Source organism: Asparagus officinalis, unplaced genomic scaffold (assembly GCF_001876935.1).
Source record: "Asparagus officinalis unplaced genomic scaffold, Aspof.V1 AsparagusV1_Un554, whole genome shotgun sequence".
NCBI lineage: Eukaryota > Viridiplantae > Streptophyta > Magnoliopsida > Asparagales > Asparagaceae > Asparagus > Asparagus officinalis.
In genome coordinates this window covers 39,273-51,974 of record NW_017972817.1, presented here as the reverse complement: position 1 = coordinate 51,974, position 12,702 = coordinate 39,273, and the positions used below count along the sequence as shown (strand labels likewise).

Sequence of the window (12,702 nt, the reverse complement as noted above, 5' to 3'; positions counted from 1 at the left end):
CGATCGACTGATATATGTATCAGTCAACCGAATCAATCTTCACGAAACTGAGTTTTCTCTCGGGTCGATCGACCGACATATGTGTCGATCGATCGACATATGTGTCGATCGATCAACATATGTATCGGTCGACCGATCGAGACTTGTTGTTTGTGCATGTTTGTGCACGTTAGCCGTTCAGTCGACTAATGGGAAACCAGTCAACTAATCAAGTGTTAGTCGACTGATCAGTGTCAGTCGACTGATTCCCAAGGGCCAGTGGACTTACTTGGTGTTGTTTCTGCGTGTGTTGATCTTCCACGCACATTTGGTCTCGAACACGATGTACAGACTCACACGTCAATACACGTGCGTGACCCTAGGAGTATACGTGTGGAGTTTGAGCATATACGGACCGTTTGGGATAGTGAAGCCTCATGTGTTGATTTCGTCACGATAGGAGACGACACTAGAGTAGGTCGATGCGCCTACACTCCGTAGGATGCCCGAGTGGGTAGTCCGTTTCGCATGGTGATGCGATGAGGCCGGTGCACCGTACCTGTAGAATGCCCAAGTGGGTAGTTCGTCCCGCATGGTGATGCAATGAGGCCGATGCGTCTATACTATGTAGGATGCCCTAGTGGGTAGTCCGTCTTGCATGATGATGCGATGAGTCACATGATTTTGTGAGCAACAACACTCTGTATTATTTTGATCGCATGGGTCTCAGGTGGGTACTGATTATGGACGTAGTCTAACATTGAGGTATACTTTGCGACGATGCATATTTTTGGTAAGGATTACACTGAATGGTGTATTTGTTCTCGTGCTACCTACTCGAGGGTAGGGTGAGATACTGTGATTTGACACGCTTGTCATGTTCTGGTTAAGGTTTGGTGATGTATTCCTTTATAGCTTATTTATAGGATTTGGAGTTGATATTTAGCGATTCACAATTTGAGATACATGGTATATATATGAGGGTTTCCTTGTTTGGATTATTCGCTCGACGTACTCATCTCGTGTTGTGGATTTTTAAATCTCAACTCTTCTTAGTACAGAATATTCAATTTATATATTTGCATGTTATACGTAGTATTTTATATGTGTTACCTCTTCCCCTAGGGGTGGTGGAGGTGTTATTGCTAGCGCTCTGATGCTCGTTGTTTCCACCTTTTTATGGTAGCCAGTCAGGAGTTCGGAGAGCCGCAGGTTGACGGAGACTCAGTATAGTTTATCATTGTTTATAGGTAGCTAGTTGGTGCTCCACAATAGACTATTTATGGTTTTAGACTTTTAGAGATGTATTTTATTTTGGAGGCTGAGTGACTATGTACTATTTAGTTAACTCTTATGTTTTAGAGACTCGTTGTCCTTATTTTAGTTATCAGATGTATTTTCTTTTTCTCTATTGAGACATAATTATCAATACTGTTGGATATCTCTTCTCTACATTGTGTTCCTTGTATTGTTATCTTTGTTTATATCTGCTTGTACCCTCACTATTTTGCATTTGACATCTGCTAGAGTGATATTAATGACAGCAGTAAAACATGTTTATGCACAAGTTGGGTACATGGCTGGTTTAACATCTTTGGTTTACCTTGGACTGTAGCCATGTGTGAAACCATGGGCATCACAGTTGGTATCAAAGCTCTAGTTGACGACCAAGTTGACTAGAATGCTTTTGAGATTCTAAAGGCCAAGTTGACGACCGCGCCAGTGTTGATTATCCCGAGTAGTGACAAGATTTTTGTTGTCTACACGGATGCGTCATTGTCAGGACTAGGAGGTATTTTAATATAGACTCAGAGAGTTGTTGCTTATATCTCACAGCAGTTGAGGACTCATGAGCAGAATTATCCCACTCACGACTTAGAGTTGGCAGCGGTGGTCTTCACACTTAAAGTGTGAAGGCATTATCTTTATGGGGTTCAATTTGAGTTGTTTACAGACCATCAGAGCCTAAGATATCTCTTTTCTCAGAAGGAACTCAATCAGAGGCAGAGACAATGGGTCGATTTTATTAAGGACTACGAGTTCGCGCTTCAGTACCATCCGGGGAAGGTGAACATTGTAGTAGATGCTTTGAGCAGGAAGCATCGTCACAAGCTTTCAACTTTGAGGTGCTCGTTATACCGAGACCTTCTTATCATCAGTCAGTTTGAATTCAGGCCAGAGGTTGGTGGACGTAGTACATTTTTGGGAGCATTAGCAGTACAACCGTCATGGATTGATAGAGTGATCAGTGCTCAGTTGGAGGACTCTTAGATTCAAACTCGAAATGGGAATATTTTCAAAGAGCCCAAGGCAGATTGGACCATCGGATTAGATGGAGGCCTTCGAATGAGAGGCCAGTTGGTAGTGCCAGATATTCCATAATTGAAGAAGGATCTATTTGATGAAGCATATCATACCAGATATACGGTACATCCAGGTACGACCAAGATGTATAAGGATTTGAAGAGGCACTTTTGGTAGAACCGTATGCGTAGGGATGTTGCAAAGTATGTCTTTAAATGCTTTACTTATCAGCATGTGAAGGCAGAACATCAGAGACCAGCTGGTACCCTACAGTCCTTACTCATTCCTGAATGGAAGTGGGCAGATATTTCGATGGACTTCATTATGGGTTTGCCAAAGTCTACCAAAGGAAATGATTCCATCTGGGTGATTGTCGATTGACTAACGAAATCGGTGCACTTCTTGCCAGTTAAGACAACCCATACTGTAGAGACCTATGCAAGGATTTTCATTTAGGAAATTGTGAGATTTCATGAAGTTCCAGAGACGATTGTATCAGATCGTGGCTCGGTATTCACATCCCATTTTGGGAAGAGTTTCCAAAATTCTATTGGCAGTTAGTTAGCCTATAGCAGTGTTTTCCACCCACAGATAAATGGTCAGACAGAGAGATTCAACCAAGTGCTGGAGGACATGCTTCGTGCATGTGTGATCAATTTTCAAGGCAGTTGGGAAGATCATATACCATTGATTGAGTTTTCTTACAATAATAGTTATCAATCGACTATAAGTATGACCCCTTATGAAGCATTGTATGGAAGACCCTGTAGATCTCCGATTTGTTGGGCAGAGCCAGAGGATAGCTTACTACTTGGGCTATACCTTGTGAGGTAGATAACAGAGCAGGTAGCATTGATTCAAAAGCGTATTCTTGTAGCCCAGAGTCGGCAGAAGAGTTACGTAGATTAGAGGTGACGACCTTTGGAATTCCAGATTGGAGACTATGTCTTGTTGAAAGTCTCACCTATGAAGGACGTCAGACGATTTGGTAGACGAGAAAACTTACCCCCAGATATATCGGTCCTTTCAAGATTATCAATCGTGTTGGAACCGTCTCGTACCGACTAGACCTTCCAACGTCGATGCCAGACGTGCATGATGTCTTTCATGTCTCAATACTCAAGAAGCACTTACGAGATGAGGAGCAGTAGAGAGTGTTTGATGTGCTAGATTTAGAGCTTCAGGCGGATTTGACTACAATTAAGACTCTAGTCCGCATTCTTGCCAGGGAAGACAAGAAACTTTGAAATAAAGTAATTTCGTTAGTTAAGGTGCAGTGGAATAGGAAGCTAAGGGAGTTGAGGAAGCTTCCTGGGAGCGCAAGGAGGATATGCATCGTGACTACCCATATCTGTTCGAGCAGGTATTAGCTAGTTATGACTTCATTAGTATTTATCTTACCTATATCGTCACATTTATACTTCATGCTGGAATGTGGGTATTAACACTTAATGACTAGCCATTCAGAACATATGGTATATATATGGGGGGTTCCTTGTTTGGATTTTTGCCCGACGTACTAGTTTTGTTTTAATTAGAGGTTAAGTGGGAATATTCACATTCTGGATGTTAAGTGTAAATATTTCATGTGTGACCCATATCATGTGATTAATGATACGAGATGTGTACATGAGGGTTTCCATGTTTGGATTATCCCCTCAACGTGCTTTTCTCGTATCATTAACCTCTAAGATTAAGTTGCTGAATTTTGGGGATGAAATTCTCTTTAAGGAGGGGTGAATGTAAAACCCCAAAAATTTAAAATAATATATATATATATATTGGCAATCTGTTGATTTTGAAGAAATATCACTGTAGCATTTTTAAAGAAATATTACTGTAGCATAGCCGGGATAATGCAACAGTATTTTAAAATATTATTGTAGCATTTTAAAATATACTACTGCAGCAAAGGTAGGATACCGTAGCATTTTTTAAAAAATATTACTGTAGCATTAAAAAAGTATTATTATTGTATTTAAAAATATACGGTAGCAATTAAAAAATAAGATTACTGTAGCAATAAAAAAAAAGGAAAAGTCGTGCTTTGCACGGGACGCACACTAGTAGGAAGGTACCCCAAAACATGATAGTGTTCAAATGATATAATTCCTTATTATCAAGTACATCTATTTTAAGTTATGTCTTGAAATTTACCTAGTTATCAAGAATAATAAAGTTGATACCAAAGGAGAATCTTGTGTTAGCGTTCTGAGCTTCGCATTGTTGAGTGTTTCTTCCTCTCAGCATGACATTATATTGATTAACCTGTAGCTCATTAAGTGGTGTGTATGCATCTAATTTAATTTGTTCTTAACATCTTGATCAAAAAATTATTGGCTGCGTATATAATATGAAATTATCAACAACGAGACTTTCTTAAATAAAATAATAATATTAGTTCCTTTCTTAAAGAAAATTCTCAACAAATCCTCAATAAATTCTAAATTATTTTCTTTAATAAAATCAGGTCAATTCTCAATATATTGGTTCTTTGATGTATTTTCTTAAAGAAAATTCTTAACAAATCCTGATATTTTTTTACTTTATAAAATTAGGTCAGATTATAATCATACCATGGTGGTTTGATGTATTTTCTTACTTAAATAATTTCAAACACATATATACTCTTCATTCTTATTAGTATCTTAAGTTATATTATGTGGAAATAATCGAGCAATGTGAAGGGAATACATGCAAATTAATTCTCAGTAACCTGGAATGATTAAAAATAGGAGTGGTGTTAGGGGCACACCCCAAACCACACCTCCCCTTTCATTCGCTACAGTACTTTGGGCCCCACATGAGTTTTTAAATTTTAAAAACTCATGTGGGGTCCGGAGTACTGTAGCGAATGAGAGGGGGAGGTGTGGTTGGAGGTGTGACTTGGGGTGTGTCCCTAACATTTCTATAAAAATAGATCAAGAATACATTAAATTCTATCATGTATTTAAACATGCATGAAAATTTATTAAAAAAAAGCTTAAAGCTAAATTTATTGATCAGATTAAAAATATATCATTATCAGATTAAATTTTATCAAATAATTAGACATGAATGACCAGTTACGTAAAAGAAATGTAAATACCTCAAAGCCGAACAAAAAGTTGGGTGGAAGCTAGAGATGTTGGTCAAATTAAAAATAGATAATCATCAGATAAATTTTAATCATCAGCATGTATGCATGGGTATTTTAATTTAGCTTGAAAAGAGAGTAAAAGCTCACCTTCTATGAGAGAAAGGGTACTTTAAGGGCAACATCCAAACGTGTCGTTTAGAGAATGATGAAGAAGCATTGCTCAAAGAATTTGAGCGAGTAGTGCATTACATATAAGATATTTAATTTTCTATGTAAACTTTAATGACCAGCATTGTATATCTGAAAGTATCTCAACCAAGTGAATATATGGATTCACATAAAAAAAATCAAACTAGGAAGAATATTGTCATTGGTAATTTTAAGAAACAGAGAATTACAAGAAAAATAAAAATAAAAATAAAAATGAAGAGTAATTCACAATCCTAAAAAAATAAAATAAATGAATATTTTTTGTTTGAAAAGATGGTAAAAATTCACCTTCCATGAGAGAAAGAGAACTTTAGGGGTTACTTCTAAAACTGCTTATCAAAATAAAATTTTATAAATACATTACAACTTTACAAAAATATTTAACATTAATAGCAAAGTTAATGTCAGAGATATATATAAATAGGCATGCTTATTCTCTATTATTTAATCTTCAGGTTATTTTTGCCTCTTTAAAAATAAGACCAAGAATACCTTAGAATATTGACACGTATTCACCTTATTCTTGCAAAACACAAAGCAAATAATATACCTACAAATATTGAAAAGTGAGAAAATTAATAAATGAATGAAATAAATGTAAATTTTAAATATGAAAGCGAGGAAGGACCTCCAGAAGGAGTTCCTACAAAAATAAAGCAAATAATACATCTAAAATTATTTTAAAAAGTGATAAAAGTAATAAATATTAAAATCTAAACTTGATACACTACTAGAAAAATGAACAAACTAGAACGAATTTGTTTGCATCTAGTTTGAGGCAAACTAGACGGAAAAAAATTCTGTCTAGTTTGTTCGGTCTAGTTTGAATCAATCTAGATGGAAATTTCCGTCCTCTAGTAGATTGACAAACTAGAAGGTTTTTATTTTTTTTAATGAACAACGGAACTGTGCCGGCGTTCGTCCTCTTCTCGCCCCGCGCTCCGGCAGCGTCCACCTCTCCTCCGCCTGCTCCGCCCGCATCCCCCGCTCGTCGCCTCGTCGCCTCTCCAGGAACATAGTCCCCGGCCGCCACCCCGAGCGGTGGCGCAAGACCCGCCGGCAAACGTCGTATGCAAGCGCTTCTGGAACTGTCTTGGACGCCTCTGCTACGAGTACGATCACATTATTCCTTTCTCTACAGGTAGTTTTTTTTTCTAATTTATGCCCTCCAGCTGTTCGTCATTTTGTCTGAACGAATGTTTCTTCTCTTGTTTCCTGCAATTTGGTCTTTTCGGTCTCGATGCCTCCAACATTGTTAATAGGTTGGTGATACAATGTTTAGGAGGAGTTTTGGTAGGCGGTGATGATTGGAGATATCTGTGTTGTTCAAACTCTGGATCATATCTTTACTTGTGTTTTAAAAAGGTTGGTTTTGGGTTCGGTATATAAGGTGTTAATAAAACGAGGGGGCGCCTGGAGTAAGGGCAATAGGAATTAAGGATCCAATGAATGTTACCATTTTTTTTGTTGTTTTTTTTTTGTTGTTTTTTTTTGAATAAGGCTTTCATTCTAGAATGAGTCTCAAAAGCTTCTCTTTGTTCTCACTTCACTAAAACACATACTCCATTAGTCTATCTTGTTTTCTTCTCTTAACATGGATTACATGGAGTGCCTGTTGCTATCCGTTATGACCTCCTTCATTTATTACGTGTTAGCTCTCTGGTGCGCATGATGCATGAAGAGCACAGTACAAACTCGTGCATAAAAAAATGTTCAAGCATAGCAATGGATGTTGATCACTACAAAATGAAAAGGGTAGAAATATAATCCAATGTTAGCATAGCGGTTGGTGCTGTTTGTTGATCTATATAAGATCTCGAATTTTGGGGAACAATCTCACAATGTTAGCATAGCGGTTGGTGCTGTTTGTTGATCTATATAAGATCTCGAATTTTGGGGAACAATCTCAAGTGTAATCAGTTGAAATTTTCGTTTGCTTTTGATCTATATAAGATCTCGAATTTTGGGGAACAATCTCAAGTGTAATCAGTTGAAATTTTCGTTTGCTTTGCAAATTAATCAGATCAATTGGCGAGAAATGGGAGTCCGGCGACCAAGGCTCCTCCGAGCCCTTCGCCATTGAGAAATTCGAAGTTTTTCCAGGTAAAGATCAGTTATTTATTTAAAAGTTTTGATCTTGGGTGATTTTGCTTGTAATCGGGATCAATTGAGTGCTTAAATGTGCAACTAGCTGATGGATTGTCTATGTATTTTGCTGGTTATATTTTCTGTTTGACCTTAAAAGTATCCGCATTGGTAGTTTATATGATGTATCATTTACTCACTTTACAAAAGTAGAATATCCATACTGGAGTTTCTTTCTTTCAATGCTCCCGTCATTCAGCCACACACATCTTGATGAACCTGGAAGGGTGGAATGGGAAGGCTTCTCATCAGGGACCAAGGCAACAGCTGCTGGCACGGTCATATTATTTGACACCATCTCTTTGACATGTTTATTACAATGATTTTTCTTTGAGCATTAGTTATGTTCAATCAATTTATTATTGTTACACGTCCACTTTTATGGTTGGTCCTTTCAATAAACTGGTATAAACATCTGATTGTCCAGTCTTTCAAGGGTAAAAAAGTTTGAAACTTAGCATACAGTAGAATACAATCCTATCAAGTTCCAGTGTTATTTTATTTGCTGTGGGAAACATTTCTTAATTCACTTGATACTGTTCGCTTTATACAGATAACTAGTGAATACTTAATTTGTTGTTTGATGCTATTAGGTTGACGTAGCACATGAGAAAATATATGTCGATGTTGGGATTGTCTTGATCCTTAGTTTTTATTTATTCCTTGTATTTATATATTTGTAATACTCAAGTCAATGGCAATATATTTGACTTGGAAATAATTAAAGCCCATAGTTCCCCATACATAAAAAGTAAAAAACTACCATGAAACATATCTTTTATGTTGCAGGGTGCCAATCATGAAGGTTTGATTTGGTGTGCTATAAGGGACTGTTAATTTCCATGGCAAATTTATTACTGCATATATTTTCCTGTTTGTGTTAACAGCTTATTGATAGCAAAAGTTGTGTGTGAAATATATCTTTCCTGTTGCATCTCCTGACATATTTTTCCTGCTTTGTACAGTCTTTCATGTGCCCCTCAGGAATAAACAATTTCCCGATGACTAATTCAACTCATATCAAGGTGTGTTTTTAGCCACTTAGTTATTTTCTAAATAAAATTTTCTGTGTTCAGTCATTGGTTTTTAGTTTACTTCATTGTAAGTATTGATACTTAATTAACACTTTGAACATGCCGTGCCTTATTTTCCCTCCGTTTTGCATTACAAAGATAATGCGATTTACTTTTTCTTATGCTCATTTGCTCATTCCTGAAAGTCTTACCATCTTTTATAGGAGGGATTATCTGTGTTGGCAAAGTTCGAAAGGCCTTTGCTTGTCCACGCGGAGGTAGTTTTGGATTCTGAAAGCAACCTGAACCATGATAGCAAAGGTTCTGATGTTCGGTCCTATGAAACATATCTTAGGACCAGGCCACCCTCATGGTAACTTGGCAACCACATTTTCCTTTTTGCTACTTGTAGGAGGAGTCTCAATTGCTATTTCTTATTGAATGTAGATGAATTAGTGTTTATCATATATTTTTATCAAAAGAAAAGTATTGATGGACAGATTTTCCATGCACAGGTAGCATTCGGCCAAATGATGCTTCAACAAACTTGGAGGAGTAAATGCAATTGGATTCTATAAATTATGCAAACTTCATCAAGTTATGTAAATAATTGTATTCTTTATTATCTATGTAAACAATTTATGTATCTCTCTAGTATTTTGATGAATGTATTATTTGAATATAATTGTATTTGATATTAAAATATAATTAGATTTTGTTGGATATGAATATGATTTGTTGTGTAATATTGTGTACACGTACATGTGATATTATATAGTGTGCAACACAGATTTTCCAAAAAAAACTACTGTAGTATCGCAACCTAGACAGAATTTTCGTCTAGGTTGCTATAGTAATAGTTTATATTGCTACAGTAGCAACCTAGATGGGATTCCAAACTGTCTAGGTTGATCAACCTAGACGGGATTCCAAGCAACCTAGACCGAATTTTCCGTCTAGGTTGCGCGTTTTTCTACTAGTGATACAATAGAATGAGCTCGAGAAGGTATTCCCGCCAAAAACAAAGTACCTAAAATAATTTTAAAACATGACAAAATTAATGGATTAATGAAATAAATATGAAAATTTGAACCTGATATTAAAGAAGGAGCTCACAGAGGTATTACTGCAAAAATAAAGCAGACAATGCATCTAATAATTGATGTTAATACTTACATGCTTAGTTTCTCCTATCAGATTGTAGGCATCAAAAATTACCTATAAAGCCCTAAACTTAGCTCAAGACTAAGAGAAGACGAAGAACGTCATCATCTAAGTCAAAGAGGGCTAGCCGAAGCAAAAGGAAGCAAAAAAGCACGCAAAACGGCGAATAGACGGGAATCGAAACTGTCTCACAATTGGTGAGACAATATTCACTATCTCGAAATCCGAGACAGTGTAAGCCATCTTGCCAATTGCGAGACGGTTACCCTTGTTTTCTGATGGTTTTGCGATGATTCATGGGATCCATGTGGTTCCATAACTGCTTGAAAACATCCATAAATACGGAGATGCCGTTACAAACTAAAAATCCACTCACAATCCCCGAAAATCGCGACATTTAACAGAATGTGCGGTGGTTACAAAACTGTCTGGAACCACTTCTTCATCCGAGATAGTAAACACTGTCTCAGAAATAGGAGTTGATGATCACGAGTTGTTTCAACTCCTTTTCGATGGTTATGGCTTCCAGAGGCTATAAATACCCCCCTCACACACTTGTGAAGGGGGGAGAGCAGAATCCAGGCGGAGAGACACAAGCTTTGACGAACTTTGATCATAAAGAGAGAGTTCTTCACTGTTTTCAAGAAATCTTCAAAGTCTTTGGTGTTTCCTCAAGTTCAAATATTGATTTGTTCTTGAGAAGAATATTTATCTTACTTGGCTAAGATATCTACTTCTATTCTTGTTTCCAAGTTGAAACATCAACATAAAAGCCTTCTTCACGATAAACCCGGATCGTTGAATCGGTGATCCACAGATCAAAGCATCCCCAGCACAGGCAAATATCCCACGCAAGCAGCGACTAATAAATAGTTTCTGTGTGTTTTTAGGGAATACCCTTTTTTGTTTTCTTTGTAAAGAGAAGTTTTATAAAAAAAAAGCTCACTCTTTTGTTTTCATTGTAAACGATAAACGATTGAAATAGAAGCTGCAATAAAAATCATTCTCGACGCAAACATGATGGCGATCACAGTGGGAGCCAATAGACTCGACATCGAGGCTATCGTGTCGTAACCGATCAAGATCCCGGTTGAATCAATGGTCGAGTACGAGTTTGACCAAGCCAAGTTCGAGGAGTATCTTTCCTCGTCTTCATCAAGGTCTTCCTCTCCTTACAAGTATAGGAGGATCTCATCTTCGAAGAAGGTTTCAACACCAATGAAGGCTCAGGGTGTCTCTTGCCCAACGGTTGTCGAGGCTTCACCTCGCAACGTTATCCCGACAACTAACAAAGCCGGAAGCTCTACTAGCAATGACTCCTCCCCAGTTAAGGAGTTGTTCAACCAAAGTTCACCAACTCTAATGAAGAGGGCTCGTCAGAGACAACGCCAACCAGCTCGTCAGTTTTCTAAGGCCTTGGAACAGGTTGATGGAGTTCGCTACTACACGGACTTGGAGTCTATGAAGCGTCAAGTAATCTAGCCGCCTCAACGACAAATCGCTGACAATTCCTCCAAACCATCCATCGAAGAATGAGTTCTCATCAAAAGGACTCATTCGACAAAGAAGGAAGGCATCCAGAAGCGTTGTGCACATGCCGCGCATGCACGTGCTCTTGTGCGAAAGACACAAGACATAGAGAAGAAATAGGTGGCTAAAGAACCACCAAAATCCCACAAAGTTTGGATTCCAAAGACCAAAACTGCCCGAAAATCGAGTCGTGAGATAGGAGAAAGTGTCTCCTGTAGCCGAGACAACCTCAGCTGTCTCATCGGCCGAGACACCCTCAGCTGTCTCGCCCAAAGTCGAGACACATCAAGCTGTCTTGCCCAAAGAGGCACCTCCGCGGTCGTTTCTTTGCCTCCGTCGATGTCTGCTCCAGGTCCATCTTCCATGGTTGCTTCCACCACGCCATACGTGAAGCCTTGGGTCAGTCCTGACCTTTCAAAATTCAAAATCATGATAGTGGATCGCCTTGGTCCTCTGCACGAAGATCGAGGTAAAGCACCGATGAAAGAGTGCTTGGCTCCGGTGATTAAAACCAAAGTAGCTCCTCCGACTAAGGGTCATTCATAGACTCCCATCAAGCCAACTACTGCTCAAAGATGTCCCACCGCCTCCAAACAAACCAGAACACCTCATTATACCTGCTCCGTGCTGTGCACAAAAAGGGCAAGGAGGCCTCCATTTCTGAGAGAATTCCTATCGTCGCCCGCCTGGGGGTCCGTGTTGAAGCCCAGGAGCCTGTTATGACTCCATGCTCGTAAGGGGGTGGTTCTAAACGTGTGACTCCAGATGTAACTATTTGCGTTGGAAACTAATTTCTTAATGAAATCCATTACAAGTCGTTTTATCGATTATAATAGATTCACGAGATTTAGCCTTTTTATAAGACTTCTCTACACAAAAGAAATACACACAAGACTTCCTAGAAACACACACAGAGATCGTTTATCGATCGCTTCTTGTGTGGGATCTTTGCCTATGCCGGGAAAGCTTTGATCCGTGGATCGCCGAATAACAGATCCGGGTTGATCTAAAAGAAGGCTCGATATTCTTTGTTTCAATCGAGGAAACTTAGAACATAAGTAAATAACCTCAACATTACTACTCTTCTCAAGATCAAAACAAGGTCTGATCTCAAGGGAATGGGTGAAAAACTTGCAGATCTCTCGAAATCCTCTCTTTATGCGTAGGAATTCGTCAAGATCTCGCCTCTCTTTCTCTGAAATTCGTGGGTTCTGCCCTCAAACCATTAGCAACTTGCCTCCAAGTCCAAAATTCCAGATTACCACTCACAAATGCACG

The 12,702-nt window shown here is 38.4% G+C and overlaps 1 protein-coding gene across 1 annotated transcript; it reads left to right on the top strand.

Annotated features, from left to right (window-relative positions):
* Window positions 1-2,466: 2,466 nt before the first annotated feature.
* On the top strand, window positions 2,467-9,416 carry LOC109827927. Its single transcript, XM_020394951.1, has 7 exons — window positions 2,467-2,649; window positions 3,569-3,646; window positions 6,521-6,713; window positions 7,596-7,675; window positions 8,683-8,742; window positions 8,955-9,103; window positions 9,246-9,416. Exons 1-7 carry the CDS (start codon window positions 2,467-2,469, stop codon window positions 9,247-9,249), a joined length of 747 nt encoding a protein of 248 aa, XP_020250540.1. The 3' UTR covers window positions 9,250-9,416.
* Window positions 9,417-12,702: the final 3,286 nt, after the last annotated feature.